At 46.7% G+C, this 23,974-nt stretch overlaps 1 protein-coding gene across 1 annotated transcript in view; it reads right to left on the bottom strand.

The window, feature by feature from the left end:
- LOC311228709 (E3 ubiquitin-protein ligase MARCHF4-like) overlaps positions 1–23,704 on the bottom strand; it is a gene marked incomplete at both ends in the record, with an annotated part of 85,025 nt that extends 61,321 nt beyond the window's left edge. The window contains one exon of the mRNA XM_084314646.1: positions 23,243–23,704. Coding sequence (XP_084170772.1) covers positions 23,243–23,704 — 462 coding nt within the window. The remainder of the gene's footprint in view (positions 1–23,242) is intronic.
- Positions 23,705–23,974: the final 270 nt, after the last annotated feature.

The raw sequence follows: 23,974 nt of genomic DNA, 5'->3' as shown, positions 1-23,974 counted from the left end.
AGGAAGAATAGCTTTTCTAAAATGTATTCATAATGGTAAAAAAATTGCGTTTATTAATGTCTATGCACCCAACTGTTATGAACCAGACTTTTTTCAATCATTGAATAAAATCCTAATGGAACTAGCTGATTTCCAGTTGATTATTGGGTCGGATATGAATTCTGTTTTGGATCATACCTGGGATAAATCAAAAGCAGTTAATCATAATGCTCGCTCGACAAACGCTTTAAAGCACTTGCTATCTGACTTTAATCTTATTGATATTTGGCGGGTTCATAATCCAGGCAACAGGGAGTATACTTTTTTCTCTAATAGACATCTATCATTTTCCCGTATTGATTTAGTTTTAATATCAGCATCCTTATTTTCAGACGTAAAAAAAATTGAAATCCGACCTATGAGTTTATCAGATCACCATGCCTATTTCTGTCAATTTCAATTCAGCCAGGCTAAGAAAAAGGCGCTTTAACTGCTCTTTATTGGATAATCCAGTATTCTGTGAGCAATTTCAGTCTGAGCTAGCCCAATTTTTAATGTTTAATAATAACTCCGTGGATGATTTCAGGATACTTTGGGACGCTACTAAAGGCTTTGTCAGAAATAATGCTATTACTTTCTCTTCAAGTCTTAATAAATCTCAGCTAAAATGAATATCGGAATTAGAAACCATGCTGTCTACCTTGGACCTATCTCAACAGAGGCATTACTCTCAACAGACTGCCGCCACACTAGCCAATGTTAAGAGTGAACTAAACGATCTTATCAGGAAAAGAGCCGAATCCTCCATCCATAAAGGTAGAGTAAACCAATACTTTCATGGTAGTCGACCGAGTCAAATATTGGCCAACAAACTACGCAATAGTGATCTTGTAGGAAATATTACTACTGTTACATCAGAAAATGGTGAGCTGCTTACAGATCCAAAATTAATCAATACAAGATTTGCAAAATTGTATAATGATTTATATACTACAGAAGGCGAGCGTCCCTCTGAAGAGATTGAATCCTTTTTAAGTGGCCTTAACCTCTCTGTTTTGTCACCAGTTGAATCAAGTTTAATGGGTGCTCCTATATCATTGCAAGAACTCAAAACATCTCTGGAAACTATGAATAAAGGCAAGTCTCCAGGGTGGGATGGCATTCCCCCAGAATTGTATTTGCGGTTCTGGGACGTCTTAGGCCCGCTACTACTTGAGATGATTAATATATCCATATCTAAAGGCTCCTTAGGGAGAGACGTGAATATGTCCCTAATCTCTCTTTTATTAAAAAAAGGTAAAGATCCAAACCAGTGTTCTAATTGGCGCCCTATTTCTTTAATTAATACAGATGCCAAACTATTTTCTAAAGTATTATCTTGCCGTCTTGAAAAGTTTTTACCTAAACTGATTCACCCAGATCAAAGTGGTTTTGTTAAAAAAAGGCTTTCGTCTGATAATTTGCGACGTCTCCTTCACATTGTCAACTCCGCCTCTCAAGCTAAAGTGTCGTCAGCTGTTCTCTCTGTTGACGCAGAGAAGGCCTTTGACCGTCTGGAGTGGACCTATCTTTGGGCTGTACTGAAACATATAAAATTTTATAAATATGGTAAAAATAATATTTTCTAATCCATCAGCCAGTGTCATAACCGGAGATATTAGTTCTCCTCCTTTCAAAATCACTCGTGGAAGTAGGCAAGGGGATCCGATCTCTGCAAGCTTGTTTATTTTATCCCTTGAACCTTTAGCCCAAGCTATACGGCAATCAGAAAACATTAAGCCAATCTCTGTAAATTCTACTGATCATCATATTTCGCTTTATGCGGATGACATCTTGTTATATATGGAGAATGTATCTCAGTCTCTCTCAAGCCTCCTGAAAATCTTTGAAAAATTCAGTTCAATTTCAAGTTATAAAATAAACTGGACCAAATCAGCACTAATGTACCTAAGAACCACTCCTAACTCTGTGCTTGACCATGAGATCCCGGTTGTAACACAATTTAAATATCTTGGTATTGATATATTTCCTTCAATTGAAAAAATTGTGTCCGTAAACTACAATAGAACCATTAGGTCAATCATAAATGATCTCAATCGATGGTGTAATATACCTGTCTCCCTTTCCGGAAGAGTCTCTATTATCAAAATGAACATATTACCTCGAGTAAACTTCTGTAGTTCCATGATTCCTATTGCCCCACCTGTTGCTCATTGGGAAAATTTACATAGAGCAGTCTCAAAATTTATATGGCGAGGCAAGCGAGCTCGGGTTAAACTTACTACCTTACAAAATGAGCGGCAATCTGGTGGTTTAACTGTGCCAAATTTTAAGTTATATTTTCAAGCGTTATCATTTCGTCCTCTGTTGAGTTGGTTTAATTTAGATTCTGAGGCCCCCTGGCTTAATATTGAAAAACATATTGTGGCGCCGATTCGTTTACAAGACATTGTCTTTACAGATATTTCACTAAAGCAATGTAGATTACGTTATGGTCCGATAATAGCGCATGCCATATCTTTATGGCGCAAATATGAAAAGTTACTTAATTGGGATACTAAGTGGCATGAACAGACTCCCTTATTTCATAACCCGTTTTTGCTTAGCGGAGGCCGCAGTTTTGTAGCTCAATCATGGTCCAACTGTGGCATTCATGTACTTGGCGATGTTATGGAGGACAATGGTCTAAGAACATTCTCAGATCTGAAAGAGTCATATAACTTACCTGGCACCTCCTTTTTTTTATATTTACAGCTCCGCTCGGCTATGCGAGCCTATGGAGTTCCATGGACCAAACCAACTACTCACCCGTTAATTACTTTCTCTAAAAAAACTGCAGGTCTCTCCAAAGGACAAGTCTCTATAATTTATAAAGATCTATCACAAAGATGTACTTCGTTAATACCTGTTATCCAATCGTGGAGCACAGAATTGGGATTAGAACACCATCACTCTATCAATTGGAACAGAGTTTGGGGAAATGTTACTATGGCATCACGAAACCCAAATCATCAGCAGATTCATTTCAATTTTGTCCATAAAACATATTTAACCCCCCAGAAAGTTTATAGAATGAGACGTGCTATGTCACCAAACTGTACACTTTGTTCTCTAAATACTACTGGTACTTTTACACATATGATGTGGGAATGCCCCACAGTTAAAAGTTTCTGGGAACAGATAACTAATTATCTATCTAAAGTATTACAAAAACATATTCCCTGTTGTCCCAAATTACTTCTCCTTAATGATGATGATTCTTTAGCTTTAAGTATTGTTCAGAGACGATTTTGGCTGGCAGGAAGTACTGCTGCAAAAAAAAATTTGGCGCTGCGATGGCAAGCTCCACACTCTCTGCCCTTTAATCACTGGAAACAGTTATTAGCTGATGTTGTAACAATGGAGCTTTCTACAGCTAGATTAAATGGGGCAAGATATCAAACAATAGATAGCTGGAACCATATTCTCTATCAAGTTAGGACCTTCAATATATAGCTAGCAGGACATAACTAATATCTGTATAATTCCTTTTAGTTTTTTTATTTTTCTTGGTCTTTGTTGAAATTTTGTTCAATTAATTTTATTCTCAGGCCTATGACGGGGTGGGTTGGGTGGGGGGTTACTATTATTATTATTATTATTATTATTATTATTATTATTATTATTATTATTATTATTATTATTATTATTATTATTATTATTATTATTATTATTATTATTATTATTATTATTATTATTATTATTATTATTATTTTATTTATTTTTTGTCAACGGTGGTTGGTGCAGGGGTTAGGGGGTAGGAGTTTTTTATTTTAAATTAGGCAAGGGGCAAGCCAATGCATGTAATTGGCAAATAATTTAAATGTATGTTTTTATGTGCATTATATGTGCATTGTATGTGCATTATATATCCTGCCTTTTCTTCCAAAAAATGAAATAAAAATATATTAAAAAAAAAGAAAAAAGAAGAAGCTTCTATCCCCAGGCCATCAGGCTGCTAAACGAACAATGAACACTACACAACAACAACCACCAAATGCACATAGCACACACATCCACACGCACACACTCACTTTAAACAAACACACTGTAGCACCCACTCCACACACTTTATAGGACACACCCACTTTAAACAAACACACTGTAGCACCCACTCCCCACACTTTATATTTATTGATGAAGGATTGCACTACAACTCGTACACCTTACTGTAAATTGTACCTAAATTGTACCTCATCCCATTTCTGCTTTGCACTATATAGTACTGTACATTAGTACACTGCATAGTATTGTATATTATATGGTAACTCAGAACATTGTACATATGTCTATACCGAACACTGTGACCTCATTTTCTTCTTCTAAATTACATGCTATACTATGTTATTTGATACTATCTTGTCTAGCACAGTCTCTGGAGCGTAACAGTAAGAAGCATTTTGTATGAAAGTATTCTGTACTTCTGTATGACAACTATTAAAGAAACTTGAAACTTGAAACTCATGCCCGGCCCAACACTCGGCCCCTCTCTACTAGGCGTGTTACTACATTTCCGCCAAGACAAGGTGGCCATCAGCGGCGACATCAAAGGGATGTTCCTGCAGGTGCGACTAGTGGAAGAGGACAAGCCCCTGCTGCGGTTCCTATGGAGAGAGAGGATCGGGGACGAGCAACCAGCCATCTATCAATGGGAAGTCCTCCCTTTCGGAACCACATGCAGCCCATGCTGTGTTACGTATGCACTGCAAAAACATGTCGCAGAGGACCCAGCAGCTGATGAAGAGGTCCGACAAAGTGTAGGAAATAGTTTCTACGTGGACAACTGTCTGCAAAGCGTCTCGACGCCAGAAGAAGCCGAGGCCCTCCTACTCAAGCTCTGCGCCTCCCTGATCAAAGGCGGCTTTGATCTCCGGCAGTGGGCCAGCAGCGACCCTCAAGTATTGCGCAGCCTCTCCCCAGAGGACAAGGCAGCAAGCAGCGAGACCTGGATGGCGACCATCCCAGGAGAAGCCCAAGAAATGACATTAGGACTAGTCTGGCGCTTCAAAACAGACTCGCTCCATTATAAACACACACCCCTGACCAAGGAGCAGGGAAGGTCGACTGCACTACCGACCACAAGACGGAGTGTATACAGAACACTCGCCAGACAATATGACCCGTTGGGATGTATTCTACCTTACACCACCAGGGCAAAGATGATTGTAAGAGCGTTATGGGACAAGGACCAGGGCTGGGACGACCCCATACCCGAACACCTTGCCTCCAGATGGAGAGAGTGGGAGACAGAACTCAGCTCACTCCCAGGTGTCAACATACGCCGCAGCTAATTCCCACCCACAGTGAGGCCGGAGACGTGCCAGATGGACCTGCACGTCTTCAGCGACGCCTCCGAAGTAGCCTACGGTTCGGTGGCCTACTTGCGTGCCCGAGAGGAGGGAGGAGAAATACATACTGCTTTCATCCTGGCTCGCTCAAGAATAGCCCCACGCAAGCAACAATCTATCCCGCGTCTAGAGCTCTGCGCAGCCCTAGCAGGAGCGCAACTCGCCACGTTAATCCAACGTGAACTCACCATCCCGGTGCAGAGAACAATCTTGTGGTCAGACTCCACGACCGTACTCACATGGATCCGGTCTGATTCGTGTAGATACAAGGTCTTCGTGGGAGTCAGAATCACAGAGATCCAAGATTTAACAGAAGCAGCAAGCTGGAGGTATGTAGACACAAAACATAACCCAGCTGACGTCATCACCCGGGGAATGTCCCTGGATGACCTCACCCGTCACAATCTATATAGTGACGGGCCAGAGTTCCTCAAGCTCCCGGAAGAAGAGTGGCCTACACCCACCCCACGGGAGGCGAGTAAAGAGGAGGCAGAGAACAAGAAATCTATGTTATGTGGGTTGACACACACACTCGTCCCCACAGAACCCAACATAGACGACTGCCTCACCCTTGAGAGTGCGCAGCTAAAGACATTCCTGTGGCACCACCCAGAGGTTCAGCCCACTACTGACATTACTGCAGCTAACTACGAAGAAGCAGAACTTCTTCTCCTACAGCGAGCCCAGAGAGACTCGTTCCCCGACGAGCTAGACTGTCTACAGGGAGCAAAGCCCGTCCCGTCAGACAGCAGATTGCTCCACCTAGCCCCCGAGAGCGACGCCCATAATCTCATCAGAGTGGGTGGTCGTCTGAGGAGAGCTCCAGACTTACCGGATGACGTCAAGTACCCGATAGTCTTAAACAGCCGACACAAGGTCACAGAGCTTATCATAAAGAAATACGACGAGGACGTGCATCACGCCGGGGCAGAGAGAGTCTTCGCGGAGATCAGACGTCGTTATTGGATACTGCAAGGGAGAGAAGCAGTACGACGTTTCCAGCGGACTTGTCTAGACTGTCGTAAATGGCGAGCACAGCCCAGTATACCCCGGATGGCTGACCTACCCCCCTGTCGCCTCCGACTCGGCGACAAGCCTTTCCACTCCACCAGTATGGACTGTTTCGGCCCGCTGTATGTAAAGAAAGGAAGAGGGACCGAGAAGCGGTGGGGTATTGTATTCAAATGCATGACCACCCGAGCGATGCACATAGAACTCCTTCCAACCATGAGCACAGACTCATTCCTTATGGCCTTCCGAAGATTCACATCGCGGAAAGGGAAACCGTCTATATTATTGTCTGATCACGGGACAAACTTCAAAGGCGGAGAAAGAGAGCTGAGAGAGAGCTTCCAAGCTATGGGCCCAGAACTTAAGACCCACCTCGCTCCATACCAGATTGATTTCCAGTTTAATCCCCCGAATGCACCTCACTTCGGTGGAACTTGGGAACGAGAAGTACGTTCAATAAAGACAGCCCTGTACGCCGTGCTTGGGGCCCAGACCGTGGCGGAAGAAGTCCTAACGACAGTCCTCACGGAGATCGAGGGAGTATTGAACTCAAAGCCCCTCGGTTACGTCTCAAGTGATGTAGCAGATGTCGATCCAGTCACCCCCAACACTCTCTTGATGGGGCGGCTGGACCCCGCGCTACCACAGATAGTGTACAGGCCTGAAGAAGCGAACGGCCGAAGAATGTGGAGGTACAGTCAAGTATTGGCTGACAAGTTTTGGAACAGTTTCCTACTCCACTACCTACCGTCTCTACAGACCCGCCAGAAATGGGTGAAAGAGAGAGACAATTTGACAGAAGGAACAGTCGTCATGATTATCGACCAGTCACTACCCCGAGCTATGTGGCCGGCCGGCCGCGTAAGCAAAGTGATTACCGGTGCCGACGGAAAGGTCAGAGCAGCAGAAGTGCTCGTCCAAGGGCGGATATACACTCGGCCCGTGGCGAGGCTAATAGAGTTGCCAAGGCTCCCCGACACTATTGATGACGACCATGACCCCCTGACTTTGTGAACTGTCCTACCCTCCCGACAGACATTGAGTAGCGGACAGTGCGGTTAATCTGTCTCTGCTTATCTAATTAGGTGGGACTAATTAGGAGGCGGCTGTTACGAAGGATCAGATTAAACCGAATATATATATTTATTGATTGATATATATTGCATAATATTTGTATATCGTTTGATATCCCTTGTGTATTCCTTGTACATATACACGGAATATCCCTTTAGCCTAGTACAGACCATAATATTTAATTCTCCTATTGGACAGCGGTCCACCAGGCGCCATTGCCATACCTCCAAGGTCGGGTTCAAAGTCACCGCCGGGGACTTGCCTGGACATGAATGGTTCTGCGCAAGGATATGAGACAGGAATAAAGCTGGTACTAGTTTGTTCACCTAACGTATAAATACGGCGCAGGTGAATACAGAAGTAGAGTTACCCAATAAGTTGAAGCCTCACCCACGATACAACGTGCGGTGAAGTATGGCCTGTTTGGCCCCAAATAGAGCATTGAGACCGCGTGCGAATTAATAACTGAAGTATCAGAGTTTAACGCTGTACCGTCGAGTTCGACCTATTCTATTAAGTCAGTAATAGTCTATTTGTGTATAGTGTATCGTGCGGCTAAAGTTCTACAGTGACCAGCATCACCAACGTTTCCTCGTACCGGCTAGAGTGCTTATCCAGGCTGGGCTGCTTACCATGGCGCTTTCACCCGAGGGGCCCTAGACGAGGACCGTGTGGATCATGTACACTGGATAACCTACCGACGACTGCATAGCCCTTTTCGGCTGGATTATATTTGCTTTTGGTCCTGTAATTGATGGAGCGGAGAATCGCCGACACCCACAATTGTGTGGGATTTACCCTGTGAGGAGCCACGTCGAGCCCGCCTCTCAGAAGCCTGAGGCCGGCTAGCTTTCTTCCATGCTGAGTTGCATGCTACGGAGAACAGCTGTATTCGTCTGCGGATCAAGATCTTATTGCACCGTCTCCTGTACTTGGAGTCTCCTTATCATCGTTGACCCAGACTCTACTACCGACAAATCCTCTCCCCTTGCTGGCTTACGACCGGAGGGACCCTACCAGTATCTCCCGCTATATTACCAGAGTACCATAGATATAATTCCTAAGATTCAGGTTGTATTATTATCTCCTGCGTAATATGAGAATGGACATTCGTTATTGATTTGCCTACGCACATTCCTTTGCCTTATAAGCGCATCCAAAGTAAAGTAAAGTATATTATGTACTATTATTGCTGCTAATAAATACTTAAATCCAGTTTTGTGTGGAACCGAGTCATTGTGGGAAGTGTTCATCATTAGATACCTGTGTACTGTATGGCCAGTAGGAATGTACATAAGACGGTAGTGGTTTAATGATACCATACTTATCAATACAGTCAGGGAATTGTACCCCTCAGTTACATAGAGGATGGGGACAGAGAGAGAGCGAGAGAGAGAAAGAGAGTGAGGGAGAGAGAGAGCGAGAGAGTGAGGGAGAGAGAGAGTGTGAGGGAGAGTAAGAGAGAGAGTGAGGGAGAGAGATAGAGAGTGAGGGAGAGAGAGAAAGAGAGAGAGAGAAGAGAAAGAGAGAGAAAGAGAGCGAGAGATAGAGTGTGAGGGAGAGAGAGAGAGTGAGGGAGAGAAAGAGTGAGGGAGAGAAAGCGAGAGCAAAAGAGAGAGAGAGAAAAAGAGTGTGAGGGAGAGAGAGAGAGCGAGAGAAAGTGAGGGAGAGAGAGAGTGGTAACAACGGTGGCTACAACCCACGCACGTACAACACTGACAGATAAATATCCCCTTGATGATCCCCTCAGCAGTATTTATCTGCAACAACACTTTTCTAGAAAGTTGAAAGTAAAAATTGGATTCATGTATAGAAACAAATCGTGCTTTTCTGCTGCTGCTAGTTATGAAACCGTTATCAACAAGTATGTCTGTATTTGATTATGGTGAAATTATATACATGCCTGCGCCTGCCTCTCCGTCCACCTTAAAAGCCCTAGATGCTGTGTATCATAGCGCACTGCGTTTTACCACTGGAGATACATTTCTCACTCACCATTGAAAATGTGGGATGGCCTTCTTTAAGAGAGAAAGGGTATGCATTGCATTTTATTTATAAGGCTATGCTTATTAAACATCTCTGCTCTTTGATTGCTTTTAAATACAGCAGATATGGTACTAGGCCACAGGATCACCTAGCTTTAGATACACCAGCTTGGTTTTAGATATTATGCCCCGTACAAATCGAATGAATGAACTACAGGAAACCTTGGAGTTAGGACATTTCATTCCATTCAAAGACTTAAACGTTTTGAACTCTGATATTTTAAATGTTGTACTTGTTTCATTTGATATACATGTACATATTTGTTGATGTTGAATCAGAGATGTCAGAAATGTACTTTTTTTGTCTAATGTGTTTTTTTTTTAATATATATGTTTATTGTAAATTGTAGGGCATTTAGCACGTTTTGCCCTCTCACTTTGTTTTTGAGCCACATTCACCGAAATTAAAGGAGCAGTGCTCAAATTCAAGATTCTACACCTGCCTCCTGTCTCTCCTCTGCTTGTCTGCTCTGGGACTGCTTTCGGGCCCACCTCACCGGGGTGTCGTCTGCCCGGAGATCTACACCGGATCCCACTGCCGGAGGGACCCCATTTGGGGGTCCTACACTTTCTTTAATTATGCATTATTGCATGTTCTTGAAAGATAAAAAGGGGAATAGGACGGTGCTACAACTCAACCTTTTAATAATATATTGCCACATGGACGTTTGGGGCAAGACGCCCCTTCCTCAGCATGCATTCTGGCAATTCTACAACCAAAAAGACCCAGGTGGGGTCAATTATAGACACCCTCACCAGCACAAGGGTGTCTATAATTGACCCCACCTGGGTCTTTCTGGCTGTATAGAGTTGCCAGAATGCATGCTGAGGAAGGGGTGTCTTGCCCCAAAACTAGGGCTGGAACTTTATCGCATTAATTGCAATTAATTAACTACAGACAGAATTAAAAGTTTAAAAAAATTATGCATTTAATCGCATGATGATTTTTCTTTATTGTGTAAGAATGTTACCTTTCAAAGGAGACCAGACTCATGCATGTGCATGTATAAAGTATAATAAATCGCAAATAACTTTTTTCTTAGTCTGGGTTGTTCATACAGAATACTGAAAAAATAAGAGAAATCAATCAAAGTATTTTTTTTTCAATGGTCAATTGTTCTGGAATGTACTTGAAAGTACTGCGTTTTACTTTTACCTCGAAAGTGCTTGAGTTTACAAATGGTCCTTTGCGCTATATATTATTCCTAAAATTGCTGCACTTTGTTAAAAATTGCATTGTTGGTCTGTGTAGTAGCTAATACAGGATTTTGCTGCTTAAACGTATGTATAATGTATATTCATTGATTCACTCGTATACCAAAATCCATTTGAATTAGGGATGCTCGATATTGGCTTTTTTACCGATACCGATATACCGATATTGTCTGACTCTTAATTTCCGATACCGATATCAACCGATACCGATATATGCAGGGTCCCCCCCCCCCAAAAAAATGGAATAATTCAGGTAATTAACATTACATATCTCTTGTTGTGGAATTAACACAACATTATGCATACTTTTGACAATAAATAAAATCAGAATTTGTTCTTACTTGCTTGCCTGGGTAAATAAAGGTTATAGAAATGTAAAAAATAAATAAATATATATATATATATGGCAAAATGTTGCCATATATATTTTTTTTAAACCGATACCGATATTTTCCGATATCACATTTTAATGCCGATATCGGCCGATAATATTGGACATCCCTAATTTGAATTGAAACATTTTGCCATTTTCGCATCAAATATTGATATGCGATTAAAATGTGATTAATTTAGATTAATTAACTATAAAGTCTCGAATTAATTCGATTACATTTTTTAATCGAGTCCCACCACTACCCAAAACGTATTATTAAAATGTTGAGTTGGAGCGCCGTCCTATCCGCCGTCATCTGAAACACTGGTTCATTATAGACATTGTAGGAGAAGTTCAATCACTGAATTATATTGAAGGCCCCCCCATATAATTTCTGATTTATTTACCTGTAATGACCTTTCATAAAAACATATGCTGGGGGACATTCCCCTCATCGCTTATTCTGTGGGAGCCGTTGCCATAATGGTTAATGGCCCTGATGAAAGAGTAATTGAACAGGAGAGCAGTCGCTGGGTTATCTGATTGAATGTTTCATAACTCCTGCCAATAGATTCCGGTGGGGGCCAACAACGCTACTTAGAATCATGTTCTAACTAAGATCTGCTGAAATTAGGGATGTCCCGATCCGATCACGTGATCGGAATCGGCGTCGATCACGTGCTTTTCAGAGTATCGGGGATCGGGAAAAAATAATAATAAAAATCGGCAGTCAAAAAAAGAAAATTTTTATTCAACAAACATGACCATGTCCACGTCTTAAACTCATACGGAGGCCTTAGTTTTGGTTTTAAATTACATATAATATATCATCATTAATGTATTTATTGTCACACAGAGCAGAATAATTTTCCACAACAAACACATTCCCCTTTAATTTTCACCGTTGCAACAAACACCCCTTTAATTTAGACGCTACACGCTACACGCGGCTCGACCACAACAACAACAACACGTCGCTCCCGAAACACGGTTAATATCCACTGACTTGAGCAGCTAGACTTAATGTCAGAGGTTTGGAACTAAGCATTTAAAAATAGAAAGTCAAGCCAGTTGCAATGTTTGCAAGGAGGACAGCCGGCTGGAGGCGAAGTTTTCAGACTAACTTTTGGAGGATAACGTTACGTGACTGAGGATGATCGTCGGCGTTTCAGACCAGAATGGACCATTACGTAAGTCGAACACTGAATGTATACTAATGTGCAAACATATATTGAAACTTTTAATATTTCTCATATGAAGCAGAAGCACATTTCTCAGGGTGAATGTAATAACAAACGCCTCCGCGCTCGCGCCCCGGATATAGGCAACAGATGGGCTTGTCTCGCTCCACCAGTTTCTGACAAATGCGTCAAAATTGATTACTAATGTGAAAGATCGGATCGGAAACGATCGGATCGATAGATATTTAAAATCACATGCTCGGGATCGGATCGGAAGCAAAAAAAGGCGATCGGGACATCCCTAGCTGAAATGCATAGATATTAATTGAGACCGCAAGTCCTCTTCTTGTTGATAAATCAAACAAAATCCAGTCGGGAGAGACGAAAAGTCCAAATGAATTTGTAACCTGAGCGCCCCCTACTGGTTGAGTATTGTTATTGTGTGCGTAACCCGGTAACAGATCTGCCCACCGTCTGATGGCGGCAAAGGCGACGCTCTATTGTGCTCCATCTGTGTATAACTTTGTAAATCCCGTTCCCAACAGATGACTGGGTGAGGAACCACCCTCCATGGTATGGAATGCAGAGAGCATAGAGCTCCAGAGTGTCGCTAACTATGTCCCCCAGAGGGCTCTCATTGTCCCTCCGACAAATTAACTGTGCAAGTGCATTATCTGTGTTATGATTTAGGAGTGAAAGCTGGCACCTTTTCTAAGCGACAGGGAGTTGCACATTCTTAACATGCAGCTCAAGTGAGAGTGATACTTAGCATGCTATACATTGAGGTCTGCCCCAAAGGGCACTCAATGTATATCATTCCAGGGGTGGATCCTTCAAACAGTGGGAAATGTTCTATGGCTTTACCCTGGTATTAGCTCAACTCAAGGGATGTGGGGTACAGTGTTATTACCCCCACTGATCTGTATGATCACAAAAAGATTTGGCAGAGGAATTGTTCTCATGGAGTTAAAAGTGATGGGGCTGAGGTGAGGTTAAGTCGTGCGAGAGCACACTTCTGAATAAAACTTGAGAACAAACTCAGACCCTGTGAATCACTGTTAAGTCTGGTGTTGAGCTGGCTAGGCTCTCGTAGGACAGGCTCTATATGTACGGCAATAGCACGTGGTTTGAAAGAGGTCTCAAGGTAGAACAGACATTAATTTATTAGGTTTTACCCTTGGTTGTCAATGTGCCACTTAATTAGAAATTGACTCAACCTTTCATTATTTACCATGTCTTGGTTTGTAGATTAAGTCCAAAAGTAGTGGTCTGCCTTGAAACAATTGAGTGACTGAAAAGTGTGAATCAATAACAAACAACCTCCATCACATTGTACAAAGACACACTACAATTGATTTACCAATATTATATACATTAGCCTACTTCTGAAAAAGCAATCTACTTGGTGGCAGTATACTTAAACAGAATACAATCATGTCTTCAATCATAGGCCCTTGACTAGCGAGGCCACTTAAAGTGCCACTTGCAGGTTAAACCCTACTCTTCAATTATGGGTAGTTTACATCATTGGTATCTAATTTCATTATTTTTTTTCCCCATTCGACGCCGGGAATTCCACTCAGAAAGGGTTAAAAATGTCCACGCACGAATAACATGTATGGAGCCAATCAAAAAGCTTATCAGACGCTATCAGTGCCGTGACGTCACTGAAGGTAACTTTTCCCTACTTCTCATCCACTACAATGGAGTTTGACGAGTGCAGAAAGCCATTTCCTTGATCCAAATGGACGCCTTACAAGACGAAAATGGGTTTAATCGTCGGAGAGACTTTGATGGACCTCTACTACTGCATTTTTGGTTGAAACAAAGGTAGTTATAAGGTTTTTAATGTCGTAAAAAAAGAACTATATTTACCACTAGGCAGCCTGTTGTTCAGTACAGCAGCGCTATTGGCTGTCGCCTTATCCCCGTCACGGGTCATAGTACCAAGCTAGCTAGCTAACGTTAACGTTACCCCGCTAAATGCTATTACGTAGCATTATGTCTACTGTCGTGAAACCATTTTATATCGGGGCATGTAGAAGAGTTTCGGGAACGAGTAAAATGTGCAGGTCCTCTTCTCAGACCTGTGGGGCAAAGCACTGCACGCATCATGCCGGCTAGCAAGCTACACGTCACGGCATGTTGATAGCACGATAGTAGCCCCTTTCGTGACTGATGCACTCGGTGCATCACAGTCACGAAACGGGCTACCACGATAGCTAACTAACGTTAACGTTACAAGCTCAAACACCTTATAACTACTACTACTACTGTCGTGTCCATAAGTTCCCTGGCAGAATACTTTGTTTGTGAGGACAAAGGTATACACAGGAGTTAGGAGTTTCGAGAATGCCGGCTAGCAAGCTAGCTACTAACGTTATATACACAATATGTACAACGACACAATGATTTACATTAGTATTTACAAATATGGTAACGTGGTTGTGGCTTTTACAAATAGTGGTTAGCTTTAGAGATAAATGGCTATGATCACGGAGCAATAGTGTTAGGTGAAACAGATACTAGATCCTCGGCTAGTAGTAACAAGAAGGCTCTTTGCTTCCTGCCACTACCTGCGTGTGATTCTCAGCGCCCCTCGCTGCCCTGATACCTTGTGTGACGTCATCATTAAGATGACACACGCACGCTATGAAACATGGATTAAAATATGTGGTTGTGGTTGGGGCGGACTAAATGTTTGATAAAAACGCTAAAACTGGGTCAATTTCGATAATTTGTTTCCCCTCTTCATGAAAGTCACCGTTGGCCTAGTCCACATTGTTTATTGAACAAAAATACAACCTGCAAGTGGGCCTTTGGTGCACTTCACCAAAAAACAATGCCAATATATTTTGCACATAATCTCACACTGTAAGAATCTGGTTGTTGGTGTGTGGACCCAGGCGCAATACAGGAATGAGAGAGAGGCAGGACACAAGCGGGGTGTAGTTGAGAAGAGGCTTTACTTCACTTCTTTGGAGTACAACTACAACAACAAAACAATAAAGACGAGTACCACAGCCTAAGCTGGCAGATAATGATTATATAACAAAGGGTACGAATTAGAGACAACACGGAAGGGTGCTGAATCACAACCACAATGGTATAATAATCTTCTGACAACAACGGACGACACAAGATACGTTTACAAACCGACAGGGAAGTAACAGGACAGCACAGAATATATAGGAAGACTAATCACACTGATTACTAAACAGGAACAGCTGGGGAAGAGAGGAACATGAATATGGATACACACAGGAACATGAATACACAGAGGGGACAAGACTAGACACTAACAATAACAGGGATAATAGGGACACATAATACAATGAATACAAGGACACTAGACTAATAGGCAGACATCTGAACATACTGGGGAGCACACAGGGCCGATAACAAATACAAGGGGAACACATTAATACACACATTCAATAATCTCCAGAGTAGGCACTCCTGCAGTACCGCAAACAGAGCGCCAGAGGGTGGCAGAGTATTGTCTGTGTCCAGATAGTTCAGATTATGACAGTACCCCCCCCTGAAGGGGAGGCTCCCAGACGACCCATAAGACCGTCCAGAGACAGGCAGGGCGAAGGGCAGAGACCCCGGAAAAAACTGGGGACGAGGACACGGAAAACTGGAGCCGGGGGGCCGGGGAACAGGACCAGAGGGGAGCCCGGAAAAGGGCGCACAGGACACGGGACCAGGGGCACTGGAGAGGGGGACAGAGACAGAGGCCCGGAGAGGCGGGCTAGAAACAGGGACAGAGGCCCGGAGAGGGGGGCTGAAGACGGGGACAGAGGACCGGTGAGGGGGGCTGGAGACGGGGACAGGGGCCCGGTGAGGGGGGCTGGAGACGGGGACAGGGGCCCGGTGAGGGAGGCTGGAGACGGGGACAGAGGACTGGAGAGGGGGGCTGGAGACGGGGACAGAGGCCCGGTGAGGGAGGCTGGAGACAGGGACAGGGGCCCGGTGAGGGGGACTGGAGACGGGGACAGAGGCCCGGAGAGGGGGGCTGGAGATGGGGACAGAGGCCCGGTGAGGGGGACTGGAGACGGGGACAGAGGCCCGGAGAGGGGGGCTGGAGACGGGGACAGAGGACTGGTGAGGGAGGCCGGAGACGGGGACAGGGGCCCGGTGAGGGGGACTGGAGACGGGGACAGGGGCCCGGAGAGGGGGGCTGGAGACGGGGACAGAGGACCGGTGAGGGCGGCTGGAGACGGGGACAGGGGCCCGGTGAGGGGGGCTGGAGACGGGGACAGGGGCCCGGTGAGGGAGGCTGGAGACGGGGACAGAGGACCGGAGAGGGGGGCTGGAGACGGGGACAGAGGCCCGGTGAGGGAGGCTGGAGACAGGGACAGGGGCCCGGTGAGGGGGACTGGAGATGGGGACAGAGGCCCGGAGAGGGGGGCTGGAGATGGGGACAGAGGCCCGGTGAGGGAGGCTGGAGACAGGGACAGGGGCCCGGTGAGGGGGACTGGAGACGGGGACAGATGCCCGGAGAGGGGGGCTGGAGACGGGTACAGAGGACCGGTGAGGGAGGCCGAAGACGGGGACAGGGGCCCGGTGAGGGGGACTGGAGACGGGGACAGGAGCCCGGTGAGGGGGGCTGGAGACAGGGACAGGGGCCCGGTGAGGAGGCCCGGAACAAAGGGGCGAGGGCAACAACTCCAGAGCAGGACCCCGGACGGGGAACACTCCAGGCGCAGACCCCGGGACCGAACAAGGGGGCCCGGAGATGAAGGGCGGAGGCGACGACCCCAGATCAGGACCCCGGACGGGGACCACTCCAGGTGGAGATCTTGGGACCGGGCGCGGGACCCCGGATGGGAGCCCCTCCCGGCGTTGACCTTGGTGCAGACCTCGGCGTTGACCACAGCGTCGACCACGGCGTAGACCACGGCGCAGGACTGGACCAGACGACTCTCCAGGTGCAGATCGACCTCGGTGCAGACCTCGGCGTTGACCACGGCGCAGGGCTGGACCAGACGACTCTCCAGGTGCAGATCGACCTCGGTGCAGACCTCGGCGTTGACCACGGCGTAGGGCTGGACCAGACGACTCTCCAGGTGCAGATCGACCTCGGTGCATACCTCGGCGTTGACCACGGCGTAGGGCTGGACCAGACGACTCTCCAGGTGCAGATCGACCTCGGTGCAGACCACGGCGTAGACCACGGCGTGGACCATGGCGCCGGGCTGGACCAGACGAGGAGCTGGAGGCAGGAGACTCCCCGGGGACAGGAGCACGACCCGGACCAGACGTCAGGGTCTCCCCAGGAGCCGGAGGAGGAACAGGGACAGCTAGAGTTGCCCTAACAGGGGCTAAACTGGCAGTAGAAACTGGGTTAGCTACCTGGGATATGCTAGCTGCCGGGCCTGTGCTAGCTGCTAGGGTTACACCAGCAGGCGGGGCTAAGGCGCTAGCAGTAGGGACTCTAGCGGACAGGACTAGGTGGCTAGCAGCAGGGGCTCTAGCGGACGAGACAGAGGGGTTAGCCGACGGGGCGGCTCCCGGGAAACTGACCTTGCTAGCTGAAGGGGCAGTCCTAGCAGCGGGGAGACTGACCTTGCTAGCTGAAGGGGCAGTCCTAGCAGTGGGGAAACTGACCTTGCTAGCTGAAGGGGCAGTCCTAGCAGTGGCGAAACTGACCTTGCTAGCTGAAGAGGCAGTCCTAGCAGCGGGGAGACTGACCTTGCTAGCTGAAGGGGCAGTCCTAGCAGTGGGGAAACTGACCTTGCTAGCTGAAGGGGCAGTCCTAGCAGTGGGAGACATGCTGGTGGTAGAGGCTACATAGGCAACCTGGAGTACACTAGCAGGGGCTGAGCTAAGTGCAGGAGCAGTACTAGCTGCAGAGAGTCTGCTAGCAGTGGGGGATGTGCTAGCTGTAGATGCTACACTAGCAGGAAGGGCTAAGGTGCTAGCTGTAGATACCACACTAGCAGGAGGGACTATGCTAGTCTTCTTAGCTTTGCTAGCCTTCTGAGACCTGCTAGAAGTGCGTGCTACGCTAGCAGGCGGGGCTCTAGCGGACTGGACTGAGGTGGTAGCTACCAAGGCTACACTAGCGGCAGGGGCTGTACTAACCACGGAGGCCATGCCGGCCGAAGGGGCGGTCCCAGCATCTGAGGCTACGTTAGCTATAGGGCCTGTGCACGCGAGGGCAGCTAGGTAGGTAGCTACTGCAGAGGCTGCTCTATCACCAAATGTTCTGCCAGTTGCATAAGCCTCGCTAGCAGTAGCAGGAGGGAGTAAGCTAGTGGTAGAGAACAAGCCTACCCTGATCCTCCTAACAGAATAGAACCTTGACTTAGCTGTGGGGGCAGAGGTTCTGCTAGCAGTGCAAGCTACGGGAGCTAGGCTAACCACAGGGGCCTTTCCGGCCGACGAGGCGGTCCCAGCATCGGAGGCGTTGTTAGCTATGGGGCCCGTGTCTGTTGAGAGAGCTAAGGGGGTAGCTGCCAAAGCTACATTGGCTACAGGAGCTAAGCTAACCACAGGGGCCTTGCCGGCCGATGGGGCGGTCCCAGCATCAGAGGCCTTGTTAGCTATAGGGCCTGAGCTGGCTGTCTGGGCAGTGTTAACAGCCTGGGCAGTGAAGGCTGCGGAGCCTAGGCTAACTGCTGCAGAAGCAGTACTAGCTACTGGGCTTGTGCTAGCTGCTGGGGCAGTGAGGGCCGCGGGGCCTATGCTAGTAGGACTAGCTGAGGTGCTAACTGCTACAGGAGCAGTACTAGCTACCAGGCTTGTGCTAGCTGCTGGGGCAGTGAGGGCCGCGGGGCCTATGCTAGTAGGACTAGCTGAGGTGCTAACTGCTACAGAGACAGTACTAGTTACTGGGCTTGTGCTAGCTGCCGGGGCAGTGAGGGCTGCGGGGCCTATGCTAGTAAGACTAGCTGTGGTGCTAACTGCTACAGGGGCCGTACTAGCTACTGGGCTTGTGCTAGCTGCCGGGGCAGTGAGGGCCACGGGGCCTATGCTAGTGGGACTAGCTGAGGTGCTAACTGCTACAGGGACAGTACTAGCTACTGGGCTTGTGCTAGCTGCCGGGGCAGTGAGGGCCGCAGGGCCTATGCTAGTAGGACTAGCTGAGGTGCTAACTGCTACCGGGACAGTACTAGCTACTGGGCTTGTGCTAGTTGCCGGGGCAGTGAGGACCGCGGGGCCTATTCTAGTAGGACTAGCTGAGGTGCTAACTGCTACCGGGACAGTACTAGCTACTGGGCTTGTGCTAGTTGCCGGGGCAGTGAGGACCGCATGGGCCTATGCTAGTAGGACTAGCTGAGGTGCTAACCACCGGTGGTCTGGCAGGTGGGGCTAAGCTAGCCTTTCTAGCACTACCAGCTCTCCGAGACCTACGCACAGCGCGAGCTACGCTAGCAGCACTAGCTGTGGAAGCTAGGCTAACGGCTGTGCTAGTAGCATGGACTGGGTTAACGGAGCCGGGGTTAGCAGTACCAGCTGGGGAGGCTAACGGCTATGCTAACGGCTGGGCTAACGGCCTGGGCAGTGAAGGCTGCGGGACCAACGCTAACTGCTGCGGTGGCAGTAGAGGCCTTACTTGTGGAGGAAGGCGTGCTGGTAGCCGTGGCTTCGTTGGGAGCAGGGGACCAGAGCCGGAGAGCAGCGCGTGTAGCTGCATCCTTTCCCACGTGGATGAAGAGCAGAAATCTCCCTGGAAGAAGCGCTCCATGGTGAGCAATACGTCGTTCGCTTGGTCTCTCCCGTAGTCCGCTGAATCCAGGTCTGGTTGTGTCATTCTGAGGTAGAGACAGCGCTGGCCGCAGCGGTCGCGCTGGAAGTGGGGCCGGTGGAGGAGGTTGTGCCAGTTCTCCCTTGTCCTGCTTGCTGGGTCCAATCTTAGGGTCGGTTTGTTCTGTAAGAATCTGGTTGTTGGTGTGTGGACCCAGGCGCAATACAGGAATGAGAGAGAGGCAGGACACAAGCGGGGTGTAGTTGAGAAGAGGCTTTACTTCACTTCTTTGGAGTACAACTACAACAACAAAACAATAAAGACGAGTACCACAGCCTAAGCTGGCAGATAATGATTATATAACAAAGGGTACGAATTAGAGACAACACGGAAGGGTGCTGAATCACAACCACAATGGTATAATAATCTTCTGACAACAACGGACGACACACGATACGTTTACAAACCGACAGGGAAGTAACAGGACAGCACAGAATATATAGGAAGACTAATCACACTGATTACTAAACAGGAACAGCTGGGGAAGAGAGGAACATGAATATGGATACACACAGGAACATGAATACACAGAGGGGACAAGACTAGACACTAACAATAACAGGGATAATAGGGACACATAATACAATGAATACAAGGACACTAGACTAATAGGCAGACATCTGAACATACTGGGGAGCACACAGGACCGATAACAAATACAAGGGGAACACATTAATACACACATTCAATAATCTCCAGAGTAGGCACTCCTGCAGTACCGCAAACAGAGCGCCAGAGGATGGCAGAGTATTGTCTGTGTCCAGATAGTTCAGATTATGACACACACATGTTTAAAAACTCACAGTTTTGCACTGTTCATTTAGTCTAATGGGAGTAATTGAGTTTGAATATGGCCACTTGTGATGTCATAGGAGACATTAGATCCTTGAGTTGTGTTAATTACAGCTCCATGAACTGATGAAAAAAAAAGAAGAAAAAAAGCAATTCCTTGTCTTATACGGACTGCTACCTTATCATTTCATTATCATTTCCTTATCTTATCATTGCACTAAACAGTGCAAAACTGTTTAGAGGTAGTGGGATTATGTGCAAAATATATCAGTATTGTTTTTTCTTTTTTTTTCTCTTGGTGAAGTGGCCCTTTAAGGAACACTGTGCCTCGTCCATCCCTTCCTTCGCCATCACATTATCTTGAATATCACAGCCCCAGGGAGGTTGGAGGTGGGTTGTCAGATCAGATACTGGCTGTCTTGGTCTACATGATGTCCTGGAGGCTAAGAGGGAACCGATGATAAGTAATGTCCCTGTTGCCTCCATCACACGGTTACACGTAGAGAAACACTCTGCTCGTCTCTCCTTTTTGGAACGACCCGTTACCCATCTTACACCTCAGAAAGATCCATATCTGGACCTCATCCAGGCCAACAAGCAGAGGGAATGGCGGCAATTAGATGGAGAAATGCGTAATGAAAAGATGGCATGAAATCAAGTGCTATTAAGTATCTGCAACATCTCAACGAGGCAGGAGGAGCTGGAAAATAGCGTAAATCTCAGAGGCCGCCTGTACTTTGGATGCATTGCAGGGGCTGCTGCCTATCTGTGGAGCTTTTGAAATAACACAGATCTGAAGCCCTGCGTTTCCAATCTCATAACTAGATCCCGTGGCAGTTAATGACTGGAACGTGTGAGATCAGGGGTGGAATGATGCTCAAGTTCGCCGCTTGAGTTGAGTAATTAGTCTGTGAAATGTAAAGACATTATACAAAAGTGTATGAAGTGGGGCGGCTAAGTGGCGCAGTGGGCAAGGCGCTCGCCACTAACGCAGGAGAGGCTGGGTTCGAGCCCAACTCTCGGCGTTGCTTCCGGCTTGGCTGGTTGTTCATACTAATACAATTGGCAGTATTAGGGGGTGGGAAAGCCGGTGGGTGGGGATCGGACGTTGTGGACGGCGACTCCTACAGGTCGGTTGGTGCACCTGTACAGCAGAATCAGGAAGCAACGGGGGCAGTGTGAGCCTCCCACGCGTTACTCGCCACTGAGAGATCGCGCTGTACAGGTGAAAAGATGCGACAGCTGCCTCCTCGTGTACCGGAGGGGACACGTGATGCAAGGCTTGGTCCACATTGCAGCCGACCAGTGGGAGGCATGGCCTAACAGCGTTCGAGACAGGGGAGGGTAGAATTGGATAATACGAAATTGGGAGGGGAGAAAATAAAGTGTATGAAAGGTCAGGTTGTTGAGAAATAGTTTGGACAAAAAGGACAACACACCATACGCTGAAGGAGATTCTCCATATGACGTACAACACCTTAGCTATATTCTTTCATATCTTTCGATAAATTCCCTCTCCCAATCTATTAATGAAGTGTGACATATTCCTCATTGTGGTCTCCTAGGCTCAGATGAGCGCTGTGACTAATATGGCTGTAGATCCATAAGTATCTGCTATTCTGTTATCATTTAATCTCATCTATCCTCACACCTCAGCCATCTTCTTCTTCTTACTTTTCTTTTTCCTTTAGATTTTCTCCCTGATTCATGAAGTGTGACATACCTGCCAATACGCTTTCAACGGCAGCGGTGACTAATGTGACTGCAAATCACTAAATATATCCAACAGATATGGGCCGTTCCTTCATTCCTATTGTTTTCAGCCGGTGAGTGAAATGCATTATTTGATTTCTCATGCATGTAATTGCTTCTATGTGAATTGTATCCATGAATCAGTGTGCGGGCTGTAATGATATGTTATGGTATTTGTGTGTATCTTCCACACTTGTCAGCTGGGGGGGGGGGGGGGGGGTTGCCATTTTATTATTATTATTATTATTATTATTATTATTATTATTATTATTATTATTATTATTATTATTATTATTAATGTATTACCCTCCCACTGGTAGCCGTCTTTTCATGGCTCACAAACTGATGACAGGATGCAGTGGAAGTCTGCTGAGAGCACATGCAGTCCAGCAGTAGTATGGTTATCCTAACGAGAGATAGGGACTCTCTCTACAGGGGAAGAAACCTGACGGCAGAATGCCTGATACCAGGAGCCCAAGGAGCAACGTCTGATAACTTGACTTGAATACATTATGCAGCACTCCATGTGTATAGCTTTTCTTTTTAGATTAACTCATTGCCATATGCCACAAACTGACTAGATCACTACACTAAGATATTCACCTGCCCTTTTGACTATTGGCTATTTTGTTTCTTTAAAATTCAGTAGCATGTGAATAATACTCCATTTGACTTACATGTTCTGGTCCCTGGAAACAGATCCTGCACACAGGCGTCCTGAAGCCGCTATCGGTGTAGCTGATGAGTGAGAATCGCTCCTCCAGCTTGCCCTTTGAGCAGTCGTCGGTGGAGGTGCTGCAGCCTCGCAGTGCCGCCGACAGCTCTGCCGCATCAACCCAGCTCGCCACCTGGCTGTCTGCCCCCGGCCCCGTGGCTCCTCCTGCGGGTGGGGTAGTCCAGTGACTCCAGTCACCTGTGTGCAGATGGCCCCGCACTAAGGTGTTGTTGTTGTCAGGCACGCCGTCGCCTGAAAGGACGTTGTTGTTCCCGCCTGTCTCATGACTGTCCGTCGCTTGTCCATTCATGGGGGTCAGTGGAGGCAGCGGTGTCGATGGTGCCGGCGGCCCGAAAAGGAGCACCCTCAGTTCACCGAGCAAGAGGCAACAGCGGCTCTTCAACATGCCCTGGCGGCGCTGCATCAGTTTGGCTCCGGCTACAAACTCACAGCACCATACAATGACACCGGAGGCTAACAACATGTGCCTCCGTCGTAGTGTAGTCAGGCACTTGGGGTTTGAAAGGTTTCCCAGTGTGTGAATATTTGTTTGTATGGGATTTTAGATGGGATTTTATAGTTTTCTATGTGGATATTTTCACTTACGGTTGTATTTATTCCATTGAATCCAAGACGAATATAGATTCCATCGATGCAAACAAGTGTCTGGCGCCATGAATTGATAGCTAAAAGG

Source organism: Notolepis coatsorum (assembly GCF_963971535.1).
Source record: "Notolepis coatsorum genome assembly, chromosome: 5".
NCBI classification, from domain to species: Eukaryota; Metazoa; Chordata; class Actinopteri; order Aulopiformes; family Paralepididae; genus Notolepis; species Notolepis coatsorum.
Note: the sequence above shows the minus strand (reverse complement) of the source record. Positions and strands in the feature narration are given on the sequence as shown.